The sequence below is a fragment of the Oncorhynchus masou genome, chromosome 26 (genome assembly GCF_036934945.1).
Source record: "Oncorhynchus masou masou isolate Uvic2021 chromosome 26, UVic_Omas_1.1, whole genome shotgun sequence".
NCBI lineage: Eukaryota > Metazoa > Chordata > Actinopteri > Salmoniformes > Salmonidae > Oncorhynchus > Oncorhynchus masou.
In genome coordinates this window covers 24,239,918-24,267,160 of record NC_088237.1, presented here as the reverse complement: position 1 = coordinate 24,267,160, position 27,243 = coordinate 24,239,918, and the positions used below count along the sequence as shown (strand labels likewise).

General features: G+C 42.8%; 1 protein-coding gene across 2 annotated transcripts; it reads left to right on the top strand.

Annotated features, from left to right (window-relative positions):
• Nucleotides 1-3,319: 3,319 nt before the first annotated feature.
• si:dkey-159a18.1 (sortilin) lies at nucleotides 3,320-25,865 on the top strand. 2 transcript variants are annotated; one of them, XM_064938917.1, is made up of 21 exons: nucleotides 3,320-4,060; nucleotides 4,627-4,689; nucleotides 5,104-5,180; nucleotides 5,279-5,381; nucleotides 5,963-6,130; nucleotides 6,726-6,799; nucleotides 7,358-7,404; nucleotides 7,499-7,635; nucleotides 8,211-8,294; nucleotides 10,256-10,316; nucleotides 20,149-20,304; nucleotides 20,791-20,891; nucleotides 21,050-21,149; nucleotides 21,615-21,789; nucleotides 22,386-22,579; nucleotides 23,116-23,308; nucleotides 23,749-23,865; nucleotides 24,164-24,290; nucleotides 24,690-24,796; nucleotides 24,980-25,069; nucleotides 25,291-25,865. In XM_064938917.1, exons 1-21 carry the CDS (start codon nucleotides 3,665-3,667, stop codon nucleotides 25,514-25,516), a joined length of 2,796 nt encoding a protein of 931 aa, XP_064794989.1. In that variant the 5' UTR covers nucleotides 3,320-3,664; the 3' UTR covers nucleotides 25,517-25,865. The 2 variants fall into 2 exon arrangements, with proteins under 2 accessions (XP_064794989.1, XP_064794990.1); XM_064938918.1 differs by having other exon boundaries at nucleotides 24,949-25,069; nucleotides 25,291-25,400.
• The last annotated feature ends 1,378 nt before the right edge of the window (nucleotides 25,866-27,243 follow it).

Genomic DNA, 27,243 nt, shown 5'->3' with positions numbered 1-27,243 from the left:
AATAATAATAATAATAATATATCCCATTTAGCAGACGCTTTTGTCCAAAGCGACTTACAAGTCGGCTGGGGCCACTACTTTTACATATGGGTGGCCCCAGTGGGAAACGAACCCACGACGCTTGGCGTTGCAAGCGCCATGCTCTACCGACTGAGCCACACAGGACTCTATATCTGTTCAGCCTGCATCTTGGCTTAACGGGTTCTCAAACTATTTGGGGCTGTGGAACCCTTTTGTGATAGCAAATTTGTAAGGGACCCTCCTGATAATCAGAACACAACTCCAGTGTTGTACATGGTCGGACGAACCAGGTCTCAGGCCTTGTGATGGAACATTTTAAAGTCCACCTACTGGCATCTGAGAGAACATTTAGCAGTTTTCTAGCTAATTGCCTGCAGTTCTATGCATTTTATCATGGGGCAGAGAGATTGTTTGTTGGTCCAACTTTAAAGCTAATATCCTGCAATTCTACACACATTGTACAGTTTTTCCCGAGTAGCGCAGCGGTCTAAGGCATTGCATCTTAGTGCTTAAGGCGTCACTACAGACACCCTGGATCGAATCCAGGCTGTATCACAACCGGCTATGATTGGGAGTCCCATAGGGCGGCGCACAATTAGCCCAGCGTCGTCGGATTTGGCCTGTATAGGCCGTCATTGTAAATAAGAATTTGTTCTTATCTGACTTGCCAACTTAAAAAAGGTTCAATAAAAAAATATTTAAAAATTGCAGTGCATTCATGTAAACAAATATATAATTGATGGAGTACTGTGGATACCAATATCCCTGTGAGCCTCCCATGCCCATGTTGCCCAGGGTTAACCTTTTACTGCAGTGGGCTAAATCAGGGTCACAGAGTGTTTCTTGGCAGTCTTAAACAAATCTACTTTGAAACCAAAGTATATACTTCACACACATGGTTATGGGCTTTAAAAAATGAGACACCTGTACCATGTCAGATATAGAGTTGAAATCTATTGAATTTATTGAATTCAATCTATTGAAAACGAGGTTCATTTATGAAAAATATGAATATCATTGCACCCATGAGGCCAGTAGTCATTTGACTGCAGGACAGTGCTACCAACCTGAATTGTAGGTCAATAATATTAGGCCTACATGTATTGTCCCCTCTGAACTTAATCCACAGATCCCTTGGCCAAAATGTTTTTAATCTGTTGTTATTAGTAACATTCATAAAATAATTACATGTAAATATATATATATTTATATATATACATTACCGTTCAAAAGTTAGGGGTCACTTATAAATGTCCTTGTTTTTGAAAGAAAAACACATGTTTTGTCCACTAAAATAACATAAAATTGATCTGAAATACAGTGTAGACATTGTTAATGTTGTAAATGACTATTGTAGCTGGAAACGGCAGATTTTTTTATTGAATATCTGCATAGGTGTACAGATAGATGCCCATTATCAGCAACCATCACTCCTGTGTTCCAATGGCACATTGTGTTAGCTAATCCAAGTTTATAATTTTAAAAGCCTAATTGATAATTAGAAAAGCCTTTTTAAATTATGTTAGCACAGCTGAAAACTGTTGTTCTGATTAAAGAAGCAATACAACTGGCCTTCTATAGACTTTCTTCTGAAACTCGTCAGTCTGTTATTCTGAGAAATGAAGGCTATTCCATGAGAGAAATTGCCAAGAAACTGAAGATCTCGTACAACGCTGTGCACTACTCCTTCACAGAACAGAGCAAACTGGCACTAACCAGAATAGAAAGAGGAGTGGGAGGCCCCGTTGCCCAACTGAGCAAGAGGACAAGTACATTAGTGTGTCTAGTTTGAGAAACAGATGCCTCACAAGTCCTCAACTGGCAGCTTCATTAAATAGTACCCACAAAACCAGCCTCAACGTCAACAGTGAAGAGGCGACTCCGGGATGCTGGCCTTTGCAAAGAAAGGAGTTGCAAAGAAAAAGCCATATCTCAGACTGGCCAATAAAAATAAAAGATTAAGATGGGCAAAAGAACGTAGACACTGGACAGAAGAAGATTGGAAAAAAGTGTTATGGACAGACGAATCTAAGTTTGAGGTGTTCGGATCACAAAGAAGAACATTTGTGAGATGCAGAAAAAATGAAAAGATGCTGGAGGAGTGCTTGACTCCATCTGTCAAGCAAGGTGGAGGCAATGTGATGGTCTGGGGGTGCTTTGGTGGTGGTAAAGTGGGAGATTTGTACAAGATTAAAGGGATCTCGAAGAAGGAAGGTTATCACTCCATTTTGCAACGCCATGCCATACCCTGTGGACGGTGCGTAATTGGAGCCAATTTCATCCTACAACAGGACCATGACCCAAAGCACAGCTCCAAACTATGCAAGAACTATTTAGGGAAGAAGCAGTCAGCTGGTATTCTGTCTATAATGGAGTGGCCAACACGGTCACCGGATATCAACCCTATTGAGCTGTTGTGGGAGCAGCTTGACTGTATGGTACGTAAGAAGTGCCCATCAAGCCAACTCGAATGCCAAAGGTCTGCAAGGTTGTAATTTCTGCAAATGGAGGATTCTTTGACGAAAGCAAAGTTTGAAGGACACAATTATTATTTCAATTTAAAATCATTATTTATTAACCTTGTCAACGTCTTGACTATATTTCCTATTCCTAACTAATTTCATGTATGTTTTCATGGAAAACAAGGACATTTCTAAGTGACTTTTGAACGGTAGTGTATATACAGTGGGGCAAAAAAGTATTTAGTCAGCCACCAATTGTGCAAGTTCTCCCACTTAAAAAGATGAGAGAGGCCTGTAATTTTTTTACCATAGGTACACTTCAACTATGACAGACAAAATGAGAAAAAAAATCCAGAAAATCATATTGTAGGATTTTTAATTAATTTATTTGCAAATTATGGTGGAAAATAAGTATTTATAGTATTTTGAGATTTGGCCAGTGGTCCCCGGACCCCAAATCGAGAAATCTTGCCCTATAACACCTTCCTGGTTGCATCAACTGGGACTCAATGTTCAGTACACGTGTGGAGTCCGATATGATCTTTCTTGCCTGTCTAATGATGGTCTCCTCAAAAATGTTATTAAGCGCTGAGGGACTGGTCTCCTCAAAAATGTCATTAAGCGCTGAGGGACTTATTGAATGTAAATGTTACTAAGTCTCATCTGTCTCTAGCAAAGTAAACTCATCAGAAACAACAGGTCTACATGAACTTGTAAAAATAAAATCACAAAAGGAATTGGTACGAGTGGCTACAGTGTTCTCTTATAGGCCAACTGCGTCATCTCGCGGTGTTGGAACAGTTGTTTCACTGTCTGCCGGACAAGGGAGAAGCGCATAAATAGTTGCTGATTACATTACATCTATTAGGTAGGTTGCTTAGTTCTATGTAGTAATACTTTGCAGACTACTGTAGATATGTTGCTATGGTGGGAGATACATTTCTCACACTTGTAATACATACATTACTTGTTATGCTACAGGGAATTTAGCCTATAGCTACAATAGCGTTAACATTGAGTCATAGGCTGTTATAGACTTAGCTTACTATTAGTATTTGCAAAGGCGTCGCAGTGGCTGATGTGAAGGAGGTTTTGTAGCCTATATATGTATGGACATCACTTGGATGCGGCATGGGGGCGAACAACCGTTGATATATCCACTGGCAGCAGAATTTAGGTAAATGACTCGTCAAACATGTCTCTCCGCCCCCATCCATTCAAGTGCGACACTTGTCATTTGTCACCTGAAGCGACAGGCAGTGCTAGTCTGTAATACCCGACCCGAACTGTGGGATTTAGGATTTTACCGTTATTTAGCCCACCACATCAAAATGACTTGGAGACTTTTGGTCCTCGGGGGGGCATGCTTGCTTCTTCTGGGTGTGAGGGGTCAGTGCAAAGAGCAACGAAACAGGAGAACGGTGTCTTTCCATCAGACTCAGCAAGATGGGGACCAACGCCAAGTCCTCTCACGGCCAGAAAGGGATACCACAGCTTCTCCAAGACCCACTTTCACCGCTTGTAAACTCCCTCTCACACCATTAGAACACCGGGTGTTGGATCAAAATACACACGAGGTGAGAGCATATATCAGTGCTGTTTTTGACGTACTTTATCAATGACTATAGCATCAACACCGCAGTTTTACTTTTGCCATTGCATAAATGAATGCAAATGTATCATAATATGTCATCATGATGATTAATGCTTGCATTATTAATGATTTTGTGTAGGGCTACTTGGGGTTTTTGAGGGTAGGGCTACTTGGATTGTCACAAGGTTCATCAGCTCTGAAGGTGTGATGTTATGGGTGTATGTGAGGAAAAATATTAAGTTGAGTCTCACTCGCTCTCTTTCTCAATTCAATTTGCTTTACTGGCATGACGTGACAATTTGCCATAGCTTTCTTTGGAGATTTACAATATTTACATAATTAATAATGATCGATATTGTCAACTGGACAACAGTAACAAAAATACCCAAGGGTAAAAATAACCATGCATTGAATAATAACAATAAGCATAGAGGACATGTGCAGGTTGGTTGGTCCGTCAGACACTGTCCCTCATCGTATGTCTCTCTCTCTCTCTCTCTCTCTCTCTCTCTCTCTCTCTCTCTCTCCTCGCTCTCTCTCTCCCTTCAGACAGGGTTTCATGGTGACGATGGCTCCAGTTTTACTGTCACATGGGTTGGAGACGGGACAGGGGTACGTATGGTCGTCACTTAATGGATGATGGATGTAGCATCATTGTCATCATCACTCATTGGGTGCATCTGAAAGGGGTGCAGCTCAGTACGCTGGAGTAGCTTCCTCCCCTCGTTTCCTCTCTTTCACCTGCGGTAACCAGACAGTGAGGCAACGTGATCATTTGCTTTCACCTGTCCAGTTCTCTCTCATCGATGCAGATGAAGGAAGGGAAAGGGGACGAGGAGAAAGGAAACCTTTTAAACCTTTGACAACAGTTTTTTAATTTGGTTGATTGAGTGAGTGAGTGACTGAGTGAGTGATTGAGTGGTTGCTTGTAGTGACGGGTGGATAAATGGGAATTGCTAACTGCATAAACTGGTAATAGTACAGTCATGGTGAAGTTTAACCAAGTGTTCATTTGTGTCCCACCAGGTAATCTTGGTGTTGTCTACAATCAGTGCTCCTCTAGATTCCTTCTTCGAGGGCGGTTCTTCACGATTGTACCGCAGGTTAGTGGATGGTGGCAATATGTCTGTCGGTCTGTTTGTGTCTCTCGATGAACCGAGCCAGTGTTCTGACATTTTGGCACGTTATACTCCCCTCTCAGTGCAGACTATGGCAAGTCTTTCCATGATATTTCTCATCTCATCAACAACACCTTCATAAGGAAGGAATTTGGACTTCTGGCTGGACCAGGGAACTCTCAGCAGGTAAGCTGCCTGATCACAAGTGTACGTGCAGGAAAGCATTCTGGCTGATGACAGTCTGTGTGTGTGTCTGCACGTCTGTGTGTATGTGTGTGTGTGTTTTGTGACTGTCTGGCGTGCATGTGCAGACACGTCAGCCGTCTTGGTTCTTGCTGTCCAATCAGCTTGAGCCACCACAGCTCAGTTTCAACACTCTCCTCCACATGCCACTGTGGTCACGCTGCTCAGAACACTGGTGTGAAGACTAGACAGTGAGAACAACAAAACCACCAAACCCATTGCACCTAAATAACCACATCAGGGTGGTATCCATTAGGGCACAACGTAGCAAAACAATTTGCAACGGAAAATGTTCAGAAACAAAAGCAAGCGTTTCTTATTGGACAAATTCAGGTCTGTTGCAGTTTGTTTTTGTCTGTTTGGCATCTAATGAATACACCCCAGGATGAGGCCTCATAGTTATGTTGGGGGAGGTGATTTACATGAAGACAATAGAGAAGACAAGTGGAGGAAGCCAGTTTAGACTATTGAGATGCACGTTAAGGCAACCTTCCATCACGTATGGTGCTTGTTCTGATTGACAGGTGATTCTGACTGCAGACACACCGGTTTTGGACAACCCCGGTGGCGTCATCTTTACTTCAACTGACGCCGGAGTGTCGTTTAAGTCTGTCCATCTGCCTTTTCACCCGGCCCAGCCAATCACCTTCCACTTCTTGAATCCCGAGTACTTAGTGGTCATCAGCATAGATGTGAGTAAATAAACAAACATGCTCTTTATCTCTTTGTGATCACACTCACCTCACACATACGCACGCACACATGATCACACACGGCACATACACACACAAATACACACATACATACATACATACATACATACATACATACATACATACATACATACATACATACATACATACATACATACATACATACATACATACATACATACATACAGTACATAAAGGTGCCATTTGTAAAAATCACTGGTAGAAAAAATTATAATAGTTAACCTAATTTCAGTTTATGTGACAAAACAAGCAAGTATAGTGTAGAGAATCATCTAAACCGCTGTGAAATACATTTTCCATAACCAAAAATATCGTATTTTCAGCTATTTGAAGCTGGTGTACAAAACCAAAAGTAAAAGATGCAAGAACAAAACTTAATAACAGAAGGCATAGTAATAGCACAGATAAAACAGATCTTCCACTTCTTAGACTTGCTTTCAGTGAGAATTACAGATCTATAACTCACATTTCTATGGGAATTTGGTCGGGTCGCCCAAAAAGTTACATATTCTAGCATTAAATACACATTCTCCTATGCTTTTCTGACTTGCAGGGTGGCCTGTGGCTTTCTCTGGACTTTGGGACTGTGTGGAAAAAGGTTCACGAAGGAACACAATCCTTCACGTGGTGAGAACAAACGGGGCATACACACAATACACACACACACACACACACACACACACACACACACACACACACACACACACACACACACACACACACACACACACACACACACACACACACACACACACACACACACACACACACACACACACACACACACACACCACAGAGCTCAGTTTGATCAGCCGTGCCCAGACAAAGAGAGGTGTGTCGTGTTCAATCTAAATACTGACTTCAATACATCAATGTAGTAAACACACAGAGCTCATAAAGCACACATGTCTACAGTCTGTTGGCTGTTGTTTGACTGAATTGGAATGTTTAGCCCAGGTCTGGTGGCAACTATAGTGTGTCTGGTAGGAGTGAGAAGCTCCTATTTGTTAAGTCCCTAAAGGCACATTTTCACTTAGTCATGCATTGATATCAATCAATGGGAGCCTAAGTGAAAATGACTTGATTGTAAGTTATAGAATTTGCCCCTATGTAATAAAAAGTAACACCATGTAATAAATATGATTATTAACTGGGTCTCTCTCTCTCTCTCTCTTATTTTGCCAGGGGCTCCGGCATCACTCTCTTCTTCAGCTTCAGTCCCAAAGGAACAGGTGAGAGCGGGGTCGTATTCATTAGTACACACCGTAGCAACAAGTTCAGTTTCTTCTGTTTGGGCGCTGGTCTAGTAATGTGTTGTGTCATTAGTGGAGGCAGACAGAAGAGGAGAGCTGTTCCTAAAGAGGACAGAAGACCTGGGGAAGACGTTCACCACCGTGGCACACAGCATCTTCTCCTTCGGCTATGTAGGAGGCTTCCTCTTCACCTCAGTCATAGAGACACTGGTGAGACACACACACTAATGCAACCAAAACACACACACACACACGCAAGCAAGCAAGCGTACACATACATGCACACACACACACACACACACACACACACACACACACACACACACACACACACACACACACACACACACACACACACACACACACACACACACACACACACACACACACACACGCACGCACACACATGCACACACACACACACACACAAGCTTGCACACTCATGCAAGCAAGTGTACACACACACACACACACACACACACACGGGTATCAACATATAAGCTGACATATACTGTACAATCATTTACACTCTGTGTTATTCTGTGTTATTTCCACTCACTCTGCCTTTCATTGGTCCAGTCAGTCAACAGTCCTACACCACATTGTGGTTCTTGCTTGGTTAGATCTGTGTTGTGACTAAGTGATTCTCTCCCAGGGAGCCTTGATTAGATCTGTGTTGTGATTCTCTCCCAGGGAGCCTTGGCTAGATCTGTGTTGTGACTAAGTGATTCTCTCCCAGGGAGCCTTGGTTGGATTTGTGTTGTGACTAAGTGATTCTCTCCTAGGGAGCCCCACGTGTCATCTATGTGTCCTCAGACCAAGGGGACCAATTCAACAAGGCCCAGCTCCCCTCCGCCTCCACTGAGCAGGTAGGACAGGCTCTTGTCTGTCTGTCTGTCTGTCTGTCTGTTTGTCTGTCTGTCCATTATGTCCCTCTGTACCCCACTATGTCCCCTCAGTCCTCACTTCATTCTATTGTCCCCTGTCTATGGCTATTATGGTATTACCACCACACCTGAATTCGGAGTTGCGTCCCCCTATGTGTCTGTCTTCATTAATTTGTATCCTACTTCTTAGCTGAAATGCCTGTGAGAAGGACCCGATCACGTGACGGGCATTGGATATTAAAAATGTAGATATCTGAGAGAGCCATGTGAGTGAGAGGTGCTTCGGAGCATGGCAGCTGGGAGAAGGGAATTCGAATTATTATATTCAGGGCACAGCGGCCACTTTGGCCACAAAGGCATGGATTTTTTAGGGGGCATTACGGACACACAAAGGGGGTTGCCGCCGGGAAATTTGAGGCCTGGTTAGAAAACTATCAAGTGCCTGTCAAATTGTGAATGAGAGACTGATGAAGTGTGTGTAGCTTGAACAATAAACAAATAAGAGCTCATGCCTTTCATGCAACTATTTTTCAAATCAATATTAGAGTCGCATCATACAGCCTTAGAATGTATAAAAATCTGAACATATAGCCCAACGTTTGTGTCACAACTAAAGTTGCATAAATAACTCTAAATGAAGCATATAGGAGGACCAGTTTCTTTGTTAACCACTCAACACAGAATAGCCGCATGTGCGCGCTTCCTTTGAAATCGTTTGGAGAAAAGATCTTTTCTATTTTATGAATCTATGTGTCACGTCTAATCAAGGTGGGTGGAATCAGGCGCAGAGAGCAGATAGCGATATGAAAGTTTGATTCTCCGGTGAACAAGAAAACATGGTCAGCCCAATACACACAGGGTGAAATATCCAACACAGGATAAAAGACAAACCGGAGAATAAGAACAAAAGATACACCGACAGACATAGATGACAAATAAACAATCCCGCACAAAACAAGGGCGGGACAACCTACATTATATACAGACACTAATTAACTAAACAACACACAGGTGAAACCAATCAGACAACACCAACAGATACACGAAAAGGGATCGGTAGTGGCTAGTAGGACGGTGACGACGACCGCCGAGCACCGCCTGAACGGGCAGGAGAGCCAACCTCGGCGGAAGTCGTGACACTATGTTTGATTGTATTCTTCCTACAATAAAATAATACAATTAATAACGTTCATTAACCGTGAGACTGGCAGTTATTTGCTTGACAATCTCCGTCTGAAAAAATGTCATGACCTCCACAATCCTACCCTTGTCCATCTCTCCTGTTCCTCTGTACTGTTGTCTTCCTGTCCCTGTCTACTCCTGTCTCTCTGTTCCCCCTGTCCCTCTGTCTCTGTCCCTCTATCTGTCCCCCTGCCATAAATTCATTTTAAAATATCTCAACATTCCAGATCAGGGTGACAGCATTTCGTCAAGTACACGGTAAAGAATCTGTCACAACAATTGACAAGACATAGTACAGATTAAAAACCCCATTGTGACAAAGTAACTACAAGATATAGTAACTGTCACCAAGGGTCTGGTCTAGAAGCTCTTGAAAGGGGAAGTAGGGGTTTGGAAGACGTTTACTCATATCAGGAGGGGACCGTTTGGCAACTTTCCATTACAACACATAACGTAACGACAGATGCACACACCTGGTCTTGCCACAGACAAAGACACACACACATACCATCCCCTGCTCTCCTGTCTCTCCCTCAACTCCCTCCCAAACTGTATCTTGCTGACGAGACAGAAACAAAGATATTCTCTCACGATGATTTAAAGGCTTAGAAATGGGAGAACACACACACACACACACACACACACACACACACACACACACACACACTAATTGGGGGAGGCATTACAATAACGCAAACGGTTCCACACATGTCTTAATGATTCATTTTCTCACCTGTATACATGTGTGTGTGTGTTTCCAGTTCTACTCGGTTCTGGATGGGGATGAGGACATGATCTTCATGCATGTGGACAATCCAGGAGGTACTGTAGGGGAAAGGAGTGAACTTCATCGCAACTCACTCAAACACACACATCTTACACACACTCTGTCACACGCACACACTCTAGTCTGTTTCTATCTCACATTCTGTCCCTCTCTCTCTTTCACACATTCTAACTCACACACTCACACATGCTTTTCAAGTACAGACAAAGGACATATGAGCCACATGGATCCGTCTTTAGATCAAACATTAAAGTTGACTCATGTATTTTGCTCAGCAGCGATCGTGTCTGAAACTGTACATCTATTTCATCTAGATCTATGGCTGTCTCAGTTCTACTAACCCTGATATGTCTGTCTCAGTTCTACTAACCCTGATATGTCTGTCTCAGTTCTACTAACCCTGATATGTCTGTCTCAGTTCTACTAACCCTGATATGTCTGTCTCAGTTCTACAAACCCTGATATGTCTGTCTCAGTCCTACTAACCCTGATATGTCTGTCTCAGTCCTACTAACTCTAACCCTGATATGTCTGTCTCAGTTCTACTAACCCTGATATGTCTGTCTCAGTCCTACTAACCCTGATATGTCTGTCTCAGTTCTACTAACCCTGATATGTCTGTCTCAGTCCTACTAACCCTGATATGTCTGTCTCAGTCCTACTAACTCTAACCCTGATATGTCTGTCTCAGTTCTACTAACCCTGATATGTCTGTCTCAGTTCTACTAACCCTGATATGTCTGTCTCAGTCCTACTAACTCTAACCCTGATATGTCTGTCTCAGTTCTACTAACCCTGATATGTCTGTCTCAGTTCTACTAACCCTGATATGTCTGTCTCAGTCCTACTAACTCTAACCCTGATATGTCTGTCTCAGTTCTACTAACTCTAACCTGTCTCAGTCCTATATGTCCCTGATCTGTCTGTCTCAGTTCTACTAACTCTAACCCTGATATGTCTGTCTCAGTTCTACTAACCCTGATATGTCTGTCTCAGTGATATGTCTGTCTCAGTCCTACTAACTCTAACCCTGATATGTCTGTCTCAGTCCTACTAACCCTGATATGTCTGTCTCAGTCCTACTAACCCTGATATGTCTGTCTCAGTCCTACTAACTCTAACCCTGATATGTCTGTCTCAGTCCTACTAACCCTGATATGTCTGTCTCAGTCCTACTAACCCTGATATGTCTGTCTCAGTCCTACTAACCCTGATATGTCTGTCTCAGTCCTACTAACTATAACCCTGATATGTCTGTCTCAGTCCTACTAACCCTGATATGTCTGTCTCAGTTCTACTAACCCTGATATGTCTGTCTCAGTCCTACTAACCCTGATATGTCTGTCTCAGTCCTACTAACTATAACCCTGATATGTCTGTCTCAGTCCTACTAACCCTGATATGTCTGTCTCAGTTCTACTAACCCTGATATGTCTGTCTCAGTCCAAATAACTCAAACTCTGATATATCTGTCTCAGTCCTACTAACTCTGATATGTCTGTCTCAGTTCTACTAACCCTGATATGTCTGTCTCAGTCCAACTAACTATAACCCTGATATGTCTGTCTCAGTTCTACTAACTCTAACCCTGATATGTCTGTCTCAGTCCTACTAACCCTGATATGTCTGTCTCAGTTCTACTAACTCTAACCCTGATATGTCTGTCTCAGTCCTACTAACCCTGATATGTCTGTCTCAGTCCTACTAACCCTGATATGTCTGTCTCAGTTCTACTAACCCTGATATGTCTGTCTCAGTTCTACTAACCCTGATATGTCTGTCTCAGTACTACTAACCCTGATATGTCTGTCTCAGTTCTACTAACCCTGATATGTCTGTCTCAGTCCTACTAACCCTGATATGTCTGTCTCAGTCCTACTAACTCTAACCCTGATATGTCTGTCTCAGTTCTACTAACCCTGATATGTCTGTCTCAGTTCTACTAACCCTGATATGTCTGTCTCAGTCCTACTAACTCTAACCCTGATATGTCTGTCTCAGTTCTACTAACCCTGATATGTCTGTCTCAGTCCTACTAACTATAACCCTGATATGTCTGTCTCAGTTCTACTAACTCTAACCCTGATATGTCTGTCTCAGTCTAACTATAACCCTGATATGTCTGTCTCAGTTCTACTAACCCCCTGATATGTCTGTCTCAGTCCTACTAACCCTGATATGTCTGTCTCAGTTCTACTAACTCTAACCCTGATATGTCTGTCTCAGTCCTACTAACCCTGATATGTCTGTCTCAGTCCTACTAACCCTGATATGTCTGTCTCAGTTCTACTAACCCTGATATGTCTGTCTCAGTTCTACTAACCCTGATATGTCTGTCTCAGTTCTACTAACCCTGATATGTCTGTCTCAGTTCTACTAACCCTGATATGTCTGTCTCAGTCCTACTAACTCTAACCCTGATATGTCTGTCTCAGTCCTACTAACCCTGATATGTCTGTCTCAGTTCTACTAACTATAACCCTGATATGTCTGTCTCAGTCCAACTAACTATAACCCTGATATGTCTGTCTCAGTTCTACTAACCCTGATATGTCTGTCTCAGTCCTACTAACTATAACCCTGATATGTCTGTCTCAGTCCTACTAACTCTAACCCTGATATGTCTGTCTCAGTTCTACTAACCCTGATATGTCTGTCTCAGTTCTACTAACCCTGATATGTCTGTCTCAGTCCTACTAACCCTGATATGTCTGTCTCAGTTCTACTAACCCTGATATGTCTGTCTCAGTTCTACTAACCCTGATATGTCTGTCTCAGTTCTACTAACCCTGATATGTCTGTCTCAGTCCTACTAACCCTGATATGTCTGTCTCAGTTCTACTAACCCTGATATGTCTGTCTCAGTCCTACCAATCCTGATATGTCTGTCTCAGTTCTACTAACTCTAACCCTGATATGTCTGTCTCAGTTCTACTAACCCTGATATGTCTGTCTCAGTTCTAAACCCTGATATGTCTGTCTCAGTCCTACTAACCCTGATATGTCTGTCTCAGTTCTACTAACCTAACCCTGATATGTCTGTCTCAGTCCTACTAACCCTGATATGTCTGTCTCAGTTCTAACTAACCCTGATATGTCTGTCTCAGTTCTACTAACTCTAACCCTGATATGTCTGTCTCAGTTCTACTAACTCTAACCCTGATATGTCTGTCTCAGTCCTACTAACCCTGATATGTCTGTCTCAGTCCTACTAACCCTGATATGTCTGTCTCAGTTCTACTAACCCTGATATGTCTGTCTCAGTTCTACTAACCCTGATATGTCTGTCTCAGTCCTACTAACCCTGATATGTCTGTCTCAGTTCTACTAACCCTGATATGTCTGTCTCAGTCCTACTAACTCTAACCCTGATTTGTCTGTCTCAGTCCTAGTAACTCTAACCCTGATATGTCTGTCTCAGTTCTACTAACCCTGATATGTCTGTCTCAGTTCTACTAACCCTGATATGTCTGTCTCAGTCCAACTAACTATAACCCTGATATGTCTGTCTCAGTTCTACTAACTATAACCCTGATATGTCTGTCTCAGTTCTACTAACCCTGATATGTCTGTCTCAGTCCTACTAACTATAACCCTGATATATCTGTCTCAGTTCTACTAACTCTAACCCTGATATGTCTGTCTCAGTTCTACTAACCCTGATATGTCTGTCTCAGTCCTACTAACCCTGATATGTCTGTCTCAGTTCTACTAACCCTGATATGTCTGTCTCAGTCCTAACTAAACCCTGATATGTCTGTCTCAGTTCTACTAACCCCCTGATATGTCTGTCTCAGTCCTACTAACCCTGATATGTCTGTCTCAGTTCTACTAACCCCCTGATATGTCTGTCTCAGTCCTACTAACCCTGATATGTCTGTCTCAGTCCTACTAACCCTGATATGTCTAACCCCTGATATGTCTGTCTCAGTTCTACTAACCCTGATATGTCTGTCTCAGTCCAAACCCTATATGTCTGTCTCAGTTCTACTCCCTGATATATCTGTCTCAGTTCTACTAACCCTGATATGTCTGTCTCAGTCCTACTAACTCTAACCCTGATATGTCTGTCTCAGTCCTACTAACTCTAACCCTGATATGTCTGTCTCAGTTCTACTAACCCTGATATGTCTGTCTCAGTTCTACTAACCCTGATATGTCTGTCTCAGTCCTACTAACTATAACCCTGATATGTCTGTCTCAGTTCTACTAACTCTAACCCTGATATGTCTGTCTCAGTTCTACTAACCCTGATATGTCTGTCTCAGTCCTACTAACCCTGATATGTCTGTCTCAGTCCTACTAACCCTGATATGTCTGTCTCAGTTCTACTAACCCTGATATGTCTGTCTCAGTCCTACTACTAACCCCTGATATGTCTGTCTCAGTTCTACTAACCCTGATATGTCTGTCTCAGTCCTACTAACTAAACCCTGATATATCTGTCTCAGTTCTACTAACTCTAACCCTGATATGTCTGTCTCAGTTCTACTAACCCTGATATGTCTGTCTCAGTCTACTAACCCTGATATGTCTGTCTCAGTTCTACTAACCCTGATATGTCTGTCTCAGTTCTACTAACCCTGATATGTCTGTCTCAGTTCTACTAACCCTGATATGTCTGTCTCAGTCCTACTAACCCTGATATGTCTGTCTCAGTTCTACTAACTCCCCTGATATGTCTGTCTCAGTTCTGTCTCAGTTCTAAACCCTGATATGTCTGTCTCAGTTCTACTAACCCTGATATGTCTGTCTCAGTCCTACTACTAACCCTGATATGTCTGTCTCAGTTCTACTAACCCTGATATGTCTGTCTCAGTTCTACTAACCCTGATATGTCTGTCTCAGTCCTACTAACTCTAACCCTGATATGTCTGTCTCAGTTCTACTAACCCTGATATGTCTGTCTCAGTCCTACTAACCCTGATATGTCTGTCTCAGTTCTACTAACCCTGATATGTCTGTCTCAGTTCTACTAACCCTGATATGTCTGTCTCAGTCCTACTAACCCCTGATATGTCTGTCTCAGTTCTACTAACCCCCTGATATGTCTGTCTCAGTCCTAACCCTAATGTCTGTCTCAGTAACCCTGATATGTCTGTCTCAGTTCTACTAACCCTGATATGTCTGTCTCAGTTCTACTAACCCTGATATGTCTGTCTCAGTTCTACTAACCCTGATATGTCTGTCTCAGTTCTACTAACCCTGATATGTCTGTCTCAGTCCTACTAACTGATATGTCTGTCTCAACCCTGATATGTCTGTCTCAGTTCTAACTAACCCTGATATGTCTGTCTCAGTTCTACTAACCCTGATATGTCTGTCTCAGTCCAACTAACTATAACCCTGATATGTCTGTCTCAGTTCTACTAACTCTAACCCTGATATGTCTGTCTCAGTCCTACTAACCCTGATATGTCTGTCTCAGTTCTACTAACTCTAACCCTGATATGTCTGTCTCAGTCCTACTAACCCTGATATGTCTGTCTCAGTTCTACTAACTCTAACCCTGATATGTCTGTCTCAGTTCTACTAACCCTGATATGTCTGTCTCAGTCCTACTAACCCTGATATGTCTGTCTCAGTTCTACTAACTCTAACCCTGATATGTCTGTCTCAGTTCTACTAACCCTGATATGTCTGTCTCAGTTCTACTAACTCTAACCCTGATATGTCTGTCTCAGTCCTACTAACTATAACCCTGATATGTCTGTCTCAGTTCTACTAACTCTAACCCTGATATGTCTGTCTCAGTTCTACTAACCCTGATATGTCTGTCTCAGTCCTACTAACTATAACCCTGATATGTCTGTCTCAGTTCTACTAACCCTGATATGTCTGTCTCAGTCCTACTAACTATAACCCTGATATGTCTGTCTCAGTTCTACTAACTCTAACCCTGATATGTCTGTCTCAGTTCTACTAACCCTGATATGTCTGTCTCAGTCCTACTAACCCTGATATGTCTGTCTCAGTCCTACTAACCCTGATATGTCTGTCTCAGTTCTACTAACTCTAACCCTGATATGTCTGTCTCAGTCCTACTAACCCTGATATGTCTGTCTCAGTCCTACTAACTCTAACCCTGATATGTCTGTCTCAGTTCTACTAACCCTGATATGTCTGTCTCAGTTCTACTAACCTAACCCTGATATGTCTGTCTCAGTCCTACTAACTATAACCCTGATATGTCTGTCTCAGTTCTACTAACCCTGATATGTCTGTCTCAGTCCTACTAACTATAACCCTGATATGTCTGTCTCAGTTCTACTAACCCTGATATGTCTGTCTCAGTTCTACTAACCCTGATATGTCTGTCTCAGTCCTACTAACCCTGATATGTCTGTCTCAGTTCTACTAACTCTAACCCTGATATGTCTGTCTCAGTCCTACTAACCCTGATATGTCTGTCTCAGTTCTACTAACCTAACCCTGATATGTCTGTCTCAGTCCTACTAACCCTGATATGTCTGTCTCAGTCCTACTAACCCTGATATGTCTGTCTCAGTCCTACTAACCCCCTGATATGTCTGTCTCAGTCCTACTAACCCTGATATGTCTGTATCAGTCCTACTAACCCTGATATGTCTGTCTCAGTCCTACTAACCCTGATATGTCTGTCTCAGTTCTACTAACCCTGATATGTCTGTCTCAGTTCTACTAACCCTGATATGTCTGTCTCAGTCCTACTAACTCTAACCCTGATATGTCTGTCTCAGTTCTACTAACCCTGATATGTCTGTCTCAGTCCTACTAACCCTGATATGTCTGTCTCAGTCCTACTAACCCTGATATGTCTGTCTCAGTTCTACTAACCCTGATATGTCTGTCTCAGTTCTACTAACTCTAACCCTGATATGTCTGTCTCAGTTCTACTAACCCTGATATGTCTGTCTCAGTTCTACTAACCCTGATATGTCTGTCTCAGTCCTACTAACCCTGATATGTCTGTCTCAGTTCTACTAACCCTGATATGTCTGTCTCAGTCCTAACTAACCCTGATATGTCTGTCTCAGTTCTAACTATAACCCTGATATGTCTGTCTCAGTTCTACTAACCCTGATATGTCTGTCTCAGTCCTACTAACCCTGATATGTCTGTCTCAGTCTACTAACCCTGATATGTCTGTCTCAGTTCTACTAACCCCCTGATATGTCTGTCTCAGTTCTACTAACCCTGATATGTCTGTCTCAGTTCTACTAACTCTAACCCTGATATGTCTGTCTCAGTTCTACTAACTCTAACCCTGATATGTCTGTCTCAGTTCTACTAACCCTGATATGTCTGTCTCAGTCCTACTAACTATAACCCTGATATGTCTGTCTCAGTTCTACTAACCCTGATATGTCTGTCTCAGTTCTACTAACTCTAACCCTGATATGTCTGTCTCAGTTCTACTAACCCTGATATGTCTGTCTCAGTCCTACTAACTCTAACCCTGATATGTCTGTCTCAGTTCTACTAACTCTAACCCTGATATGTCTGTCTCAGTTCTACTAACCCTGATATGTCTGTCTCAGTTCTACTAACTCTAACCCTGATATGTCTGTCTCAGTCCTACTAACCCTGATATGTCTGTCTCAGTTCTACTAACTCTAACCCTGATATGTCTGTCTCAGTTCTACTAACCCTGATATGTCTGTCTCAGTCCTACTAACTATAACCCTGATATGTCTGTCTCAGTTCTACTAACCCTGATATGTCTGTCTCAGTCCTCTACTAACCCTGATATGTCTGTCTCAGTTCTACTAACTCTAACCCTGATATGTCTGTCTCAGTTCTACTAACCCTGATATGTCTGTATCAGTCCTACTAACCCTGATATGTCTGTCTCAGTCCTACTAACCCTGATATATCTGTCTCAGTCCTACTAACTCTAACCCTGATATGTCTGTCTCAGTCCTACTAACCCTGATATGTCTGTCTCAGTCCTACTAACTCTAACCCTGATATGTCTGTCTCAGTTCTACTAAGCCTGATATGTCTGTCTCAGTCCTACTAACCCTGATATGTCTGTCTCAGTTCTACTAACCCTGATATGTCTGTCTCAGTCCTACTAACTATAACCCTGATATGTCTGTCTCAGTTCTACTAACCCTGATATGTCTGTCTCAGTCCTACTAACTATAACCCTGATATGTCTGTCTCAGTTCTACTAACCCTGATATGTCTGTCTCAGTCCTACTAACTATAACCCTGATATGTCTGTCTCAGTCCTACTAACCCTGATATGTCTGTCTCAGTTCTACTAACCCCCTGATATGTCTGTCTCAGTCCTACTAACCCTGATATGTCTGTCTCAGTTCTACTAACTCTAACCCTGATATGTCTGTCTCAGTCCTACTAACCCTGATATGTCTGTCTCAGTCCTACTAACCCTGATATGTCTGTCTCAGTTCTACTAACCCTGATATGTCTGTCTCAGTCCTACTAACCCTATATGTCTGTCTCAACCCTGATATGTCTGTCTCAGTCCTACTAACTCTAACCCTGATATGTCTGTCTCAGTCCTACTAACCCTGATATGTCTGTCTCAGTTCTACTAACCCTGATATGTCTGTCTCAGTTCTACTAACCCTGATATGTCTGTCTCAGTCCTACTAACCCTGATATGTCTGTCTCAGTCCTACTAACTCTAACCCTGATATGTCTGTCTCAGTCCTACTAACCCTGATATGTCTGTCTCAGTCCTACTAACCCTGATATGTCTGTCTCAGTTCTACTAACTCTAACCCTGATATGTCTGTCTCAGTTCTACTAACTCTAACCCTGATATGTCTGTCTCAGTCCTACTAACCCTGATATGTCTGTCTCAGTCCTACTAACCCTGATATGTCTGTCTCAGTTCTACTAACCCTGATATGTCTGTCTCAGTCCTACTAACCCTGATATGTCTGTCTCAGTCCTACTAACCCTGATATGTCTGTCTCAGTCCTACTAACCCTGATATGTCTGTCTCAGTCCTACTAACCCTGATATGTCTGTCTCAGTCCTACTAACTCTAACCCTGATATGTCTGTCTCAGTCCTACTAACCCTGATATGTCTGTCTCAGTCCTACTAACCCTGATATGTCTGTCTCAGTTCTACTCTAACCCTGATATGTCTGTCTCAGTTCTACTAACCCTGATATGTCTGTCTCAGTCCTACTAACCCTGATATGTCTGTCTCAGTTCTACTACCCTGCTTGCTGCAATGGAAAAGCTTGAGTTTGTTAGAAAGAAAGAGGAACGACTGGTTTCACAAGTTCTCAGTATTGCTGACAAATCATCCGATCATACAGGCTGTGTGTGTCTGTGTGTGTCTGTGTGTGTCTTCTGTGTCAGTACATACAGTAGGTGTCTATGGGTGGAGGGCCGAGGCATTTGTGCCATTCAGCTGAATGGAGGAGATAAGAAGGAGGGGTTTTATCTGAGTGGGGGAAGGTTAGAGGTAGATAGACACATTGATAGACTAGAATAACAGCAGACACAGCTCTGGGCATCAGGGTACACACACACACACACACACACACACACACACACATGGTATAAAGGGATTTTAAGGCCAGAAGGTCATATGCATACTATTTACCACTAAGTGCTGACGTAAGTTGTTTCTACATCTTTGATGTCAGGAGGGTTCTTGACACCATTTATTGATGTTTACAGCCCCTCATCACTATGCCGACTCATAGTGGGCTGTGTCAGCACAGTTGGGTTTGTTCCCAAGCCTACAGAAGACACTGTATTTCTTCCATCCGTGTGTGTGTTGTCTCATGGGTCGGGATAGAGTAGACGATACATGACTATTCCTTCTTTATTAAACTGTTTGATTCTATTGACTTTCTATTCTATTGTACCATACTCTACTGTCTTCTATCCTCCAGAGGAGAGCTACTTTGGGACGGTGTACACATCAGATGACCGGGGCATCCTGTACTCTAAGTCTCTGGAGCGCCACCTGTTTGGTGGGGAAGGGAAGAGCGACTTCACCAACGTCACCTCCATGAGAGGAGTGTACCTCACCAACATACTGGAGGAGGGTACGCAACTACGCATCAACACAATCTGGGTCGTATTCTTTAGGAACATTAACAGTCCGAAACGGGGAGGGACTCTTATAATCTACACCCGTCACAGCCAGAAGAGGACTGGCCACCCCTCAGAGCCTGGTTTCTCTCTAGGTTTATTCAAATGGTTCTGGCCTTTCTAGGGAGTTTTTCCAAGCCACCGTGCTTCTACATCTGCATGGCTTGCTGTTTGGGATTTTAGGCCTGGTTTCTGTATAAGAACTTAGTGACAACTGTCAATGTTAAAAGGGCTTTGTAAATACATTTGATTGATTGACTGATTGATTGACTGATTGATAACTGAACTTGTCCAATATAAAATGCATGTAGTTTATAGGGGGGTTTCAACTTGCTGATTAAAGTGTGAATGTAAGTATTTTTTAGTGGCATAATGATGTGTATGAATGACAATTACTAATCCAAACTAAAACGTTTTTTCCTGGGTATTGTTTTTGACAGACGGCCGCATTCGGACAGTCATTTCGTTTAACCGAGGGGGACAGTGGACACTCCTCAACAAGCCCCAGAATGTTGAGTGTGGTGAGGATTCAAGAAATGATGTGAGAACTAACTTCATTCCCTCCTCTGACAATTAAGTGTCTCGAGTAGAGTATGTTGACGCTTATTATATGATTGTGAACACTGGATTCTTGTGTGTGTGTGTGTGTGTGTGTGTGGTGTGTGTGTGTGGTGTGTGTGTGTGGTGTGTTTGTGACAGTGTAACTTGCACATCCACGGTGAATACAGTCGCTACAACGGCATCACTCCCATGCTGCCTCTCTCTGACCCCACTGCCGTTGGCCTTGTCATCGCCCACGGTAACCAAACTGTCAATCATACATATCAAAGACATGTTGCATTGTGAAACTTCTGTATTACCGTAGTTTACAGGATGTTGTGCACTACATTTAGCGTTGTAGGGAATCTTGAATAGACTACACAGGAAATTCTCCCCCCCTAATAATTCGGTCATCACTACAAATAGCTGATCCCATATATAGTGCACTTTATATGCCCGGTCCCCACTCGTTCCCTTACCATTTAATGTTTGCAGATCAGTAATGTGGGATCAGTATGGTGAAAGCTTCTCCACTACACTACTACTACTGGTTATCTCTATCCAGGCCCTTCAGGTTAGAAAACATTGGAGGGTTAGGGATAAACGGAGGGGTAGGAAGAAATTTGGGACCGGATGACTGACAGATAGAACATGCTTTCGGACACATCCCCCACCCTCTAGCTGTGTGTGACCTTTCTATGACCTCTGCCCTTTGACCGGTCAGGCAGTGTGGGGGACTCCATCTCGTCAACACGGCCTGACGTGTACGTGTCGGAGGACGGGGGGTACAAGTGGAGGGGATCCCTGAGGGGCCCTCATCACTACAGCATCCTGGACGCTGGGGGGCTCGTCGTGGCTGTGGAGGCCCACCCCATGGACGGCCAAATCAACACCATCAAGTACTGAACACCACACGCACGCACACACACACAGTCGGTGGCATGTAGAAAGATTGGGTGTAAGAAAGAGGCTTTTTATTCGCACCCCCACCCAAGTGAGTGTTTTGTGTGTGTGTGTGTGTGTGTGTGTGTGTGTGTGTGTGTCTGTGTGTCTGTCTGTCTGTCTGTGTCTGTGTTTGACTATGGAGTGTGTGTGTGTCTATCCACTCTTCTCCCCCTATGAAGTTGTGAATGTGTCTATAAGCAGTCCACTATCCGGTAACTCTGTATGTGTGTGTTTTAATCCTGTGTACTTCATGCGTGTGTGTGTGTGTGTGTGTGTGTGTGTGTGTGTGTGTGTGTGTGTGTGTGTGTGTGTGTGTGTGTGTGTGTGTGTGTGTGTGTGTGTGTGTGTGTGTGTGTGTGTGTGTGTGTGTGTGCTTGCACGTTCACATTCAGATGTTTATACAGGGTCGTATTCATTAGGCACCAAACAAAAGAAATCAACCTTAACTTTGTCCAATAAGAAAGGCTCGTTTTAGTTTTCCATTGCAAAGCGTTTTGTGACTCTGTGCACTACTGAAAACGACCCCGTATGTCATTGTGCATCACCCCAGGTTCTCCACAGATGAAGGCCAGTGTTGGAAGGTGTACAACTTTACAGAGCAGCCCATCTTCTTCGCTGGCCTGACATCCGAGCCGGGCACCAAGACCATGAACATCAGCGTGTGGGGCTACCGGCCCGAGGAAGACCACCAGCCCATGTGGGTGGTGGTCACCATTGACTTCCAGAGTCTCCTCACCAGAGAGTGTGGGTGAATCTCAATTGTATTTTCTTGATTCTTGTGTCCTGTGACTACTCGTCTCCATGTCAAAACTGAGTGGAGGAGAATGTCTGAGAGGAGGAACCTTGGATCTTCTCCTCCAATGCTTTTTGTGAAGGAGATGAGGAGAGTGGTCGCGAGGAATCAAGGAAAGATGATTGAGATTCCCCCTGTGTCATTTGTTTGTTGTCAAATATAATTTCTCCAATGATCATAATCATTAAACCAACAACAGACATTTCACAGGGAATGAAACAGTAACTAGCTTTCTATTGTGAGAATACCCAAAGAATGTCGTCAAATATGTGGTTTACATATGTTGGATGTGTTTGATACCATTCCATTGATTCTATTCCAGCTATTACAATGAGTTTGCCCTCCTATATATCCTTCCACAAGCCACCTTTGGTGACCCCTGTGGGTCACTAGGAACGGAATTGAACATACTAATATCGATAAATATATACTAAAATTGGCAAATCTCAATAGTCTCCCTCTATTGGTTAACGTTGGTTTCCTATAGGTGGTAACCAGGACTATGTTCAGTGGTTGGCCCATGCCACAGAGGGCGGGGACTTGGCCACAGAGGGGTGTGTCTTGGGCTACAAGGAGACCTTCAGGAGGCTGAGGAAGCTGTCCGTCTGCAGGAATGGACGGGACTACGTGGTGAGCAGGCAGAAAAGTCCCTGCCCCTGCACCAGAGAGGACTACCTATGGTAAGAAACACTGTCAGGGGTCCAGTCTAAACTGAAAAGGCTATTCAGTTATGGTCCTGGAGGACCGTAACACTACTGAGTCGTATTCAGTAGTAACCAGAAGAAAACGAACTGAAACAGAAAGGAACTACCTGAACTTAGGAAACACTAGTTTTTATTGTCTGTTGAAAAAAAATGCTTTGTTGTGCCCTAATAAATTCAACACTGGTTTTCATTCTCTCCCTCTAGTCAGGGATACATTCAGATACAGGAAACCAGAAGTTGAAAGTTGTCCATTTAAAGGCACAATCTGTTACTTAATTTCTAGCAAAAAATCATTTTTTTCTCTAATTGTGCCTTTGAGGCAAAGGCAGAGTCAACGCAGACCCAAACATAACATTACCACAAGGCATATGCTGTGTCTGGTTGAAATGGCCTAATGTGTCTCTCCTTTCCAACAGTGACTATGGTTACTATCGTCATGAGAACAGCTCAGAGTGTATGAGACAACTGGACACTGCAGACCACGCCCTGGAGGTGTGTCTAAATGGAGAGGAGGGGGAGCTTAGGACAACGGGGTAATTATGACACACACACATTTGTTTTATTATCCTTGTGGGCACCAAACAATTGATTCCCATTGAAAATCCTATTTTTCCTGACCCTAACCCTTACTCTAACCCTAACCATAACCCTTAACCTTAACTCCTAACCCTAACTCCTAACCCCTAACCCTAATAGTATCCCTAACCCTAAACTTAACCCCTAAGCCTAAAATAACCTTTTCCTTGTTGGGACCGGCGAAATGTGGTCCCCACAAAGATAGTCAAACCAAACACACACACACACAGTTCACCATGTGGTCTCCATGTGTAGGTACCGTAAGGTTTCCAGTGATAAGTGTGAGGGAGGTTTCACTCCCCTGCGCATAAAGGAGACAGTCAACAGGCATTGTGGGAACTCCAGTCAGCCCCCCACTGCCAGCCCATATTCTGAAACCCCGGTGAGTGTGACCTGTGTGTGTGCATCTGCGAGTTCTTGTGTGGGTCTCCTTTGTGTGTGTGTGCTTGGGTTATTGCTCACGGTGTGGAAGGTGTGACTTATCTGGGCATAATGTAACAGTGTTCTTCATTCTCGGGAGACACACATTGTGAGCTGGGTTTTGTTCCAGCCCAGTACTAACACACCTGATTCAATCAATCAATGGCTTGATAACTGGTTGATGAGTTGAATCAGTTGTGTCAGCGGTGTGCTGGAACAAAAGCCTACACACACTCTGGCTACTTCCGCATCAGAAAATACAGCCCCACATATTAGATGATGCATTGCGTCGCATGATAAAGGTTTATAGCGTTTAGAATAATATGACCAGAAATATGATAATGCTATGTCTGTATTTCAGAGAGAGAAGATGCTGTTGATCGTAGTTTGTGTTGGATCAGGGATTGTCATTCTGGTGGCTGTTGCCGCTGCTGTCTATACTGTAAGGAGAATGGGCTATGGAAATAGGTGAGCCACATACACATTTATGCACACGAGCATGCAAGAACACACACACACACAGACACACACTGCTCAGGTACAAGTGCACATTGAAATGCCTGCTTCCGTTCTGGTCCTAAATATTGACATGCCTTGTGGCTCTGCTCCGCCCCCTACAGGGCGCCAACGTATCGCTTCTCTGTCCTGCAGGTTCAGGACGACGACTGCTCCATTGCCGCCGACCCAGAGAGTGTCGCCAGTAGCAACGGAACATCAGTCTTCCCAGTGGATTCAGATGATGTGAGTGTTATTAGCTTTAGCATGGTGGCTAAAGGCACTCAGGATTTTTAGGACATTTTGTGTGCATAGCAAAAGGCTAAATGTGTGTGAACTTGTGCATTTAAGGGCAGCGTTATGGTCATGTTGGCCCGTCAATTGTTTTAAATGAACGATGATCCATTTACAAGACGTAATGTGGAAAATATTGATACCTTCCCTCTGTTGTCCCCTCCGTTTTGTAGGATCTTATTGAATGAACAACATGAGATTAAATATCTTGACGAGGATCTCCAGAGCTTGGCCATTTGGATGTATGACATTCCACTTGTTGTATTACGTACCTGTTGCATCTCAATGGAAAGATGTCTAGGGTTTGTAAGGAACAAATTGCAGATGTCATGTAGATGGTATGCAGATGTCCCAAGGTATTTATTGAGTGAAGAACACTTCCCACTGGACACTGGTTGAACCAACGTAGAATAGAAGTTGAATTTAGTTTATTTCAAGTTTCACTGCTCTGTTTTTAAGTATTTCATGAATTAACAGTTTGTCTCTGTCTGATGATATTATTTATGTGTGGAACACTTTCTTCAACTTGCACAATTTTGTATGGCGCTTGCAACGCAATTGACAGTGGGTTGGATTCTCGATTTGGATAAAAGCGTCTGCTAAATGGCCTATATTTATTATTATTATTATTACCACTGTTCACTAGTCTGTATTTTGATGAGGCCCTGAATAATGTGCATTCCTAATAAATCAATACGGTAATGTTAGAATAGCAAAGTAATGGAAATAAAGTGCCTGATTACCTCAATTATTCTGTATTTACTCTGCAAGAACAATCAACTGTTATCTGTTATTCACTGTAAATGTATTCCTCATGTCTCTACTCCTTTATCTTTAACTCTGCATTGTTGGAAAAGGCCCCGTGAGTAAGCATTTCACTGTTAAACAACACCCGTTGTTTATGAAGCATGTGACAAATAACATACGATTGATTTGACATGTAGAATGGATCCCACAGCAAGTAGAGATTACTATCAACTTGTTTTGTATTTGAATAGCACCTCACCTAAAGTGTCTATGATCTTTAATTGTTTTACTTCCTAGGTGGATTTTCTTGTTGCCTTATTGCTTACCTGTACAATGTGCTACATGGGCTAGGGCTCCACCCAATGGGTTCTACTTGTTCTTTCTGGACAGGATCACCCACAAATGACATCGCTGTTTGAATCCTTTAAAAGTGCATCATTCCTTCCTCGTTGATTAGAAATCATTGGAAAGGTAAAAGCCACGTGATGGTGCCCTTGCATTTACTTGTCCAATCTTGTAATAATGATCAATGATTGCCGGGTGCAGGAGGAAGGAGGCACTTTTCATTCAACTACTCTCCCCACACAAGAGGGCGCTGTGTAGCATATCCTCTCCCGAAGGGTCTTTTGCCAAGTCTTGTGTCTATGCTTTGCCCCTTCTTTAGAGCTGATGTGACTTCGAGTTTGTGTCATGAACAACAGCACGAGCAAAAAAAGTGAAAATGCCTGTTTGCCTTCAAAATAAAAGTCCCCCATTGAAACTGATGCCAAAGGATGAAAATAGTGGAATAATGCCACAATTGGACTCGATAATGGTAAACAAGTTTGTTTTATAATGTTGGTATAAACATTTAACAAAAGACAATTTAACACAAAACATAAAATTCAGTTGAAATCGCACTGTGGATGTATATAGACTTCAGAATTGCATTCGAGGCATACTTACATTGCAATGTACAGCCTTACCCATGGATCTTGGGTCCATGAAATGGGGTATCAGCCTACTCAGTGACACCTACAGATTACATTGCTTAAAGAGTTTACACAAATACTAGCGTCTTAGCTCTTATTACAGAACTTTACATTTCGGAGATCCCCTCACTATTCAGCCAATTGTATGTATTGGACATTTATATTGCAATGTACAGCCTTACCTATGGATCTTGGGTCCATGAAATTGGGTATCAGCCTATTCAGTGACACCAACAGATGACAATTTACACAAATATTAGCTTTGTTGCTCGAATTGCGGGCCTTTAACTGAGGAGTATTTTTCTCTGCTCATGCAGGAGTAATATAGGCCTAGTTAACTCATTTTGTAAAATAAAAATATACTATTATTACTTTTTATTTTGATTTATCAGAGGCTTCCCGAGAATA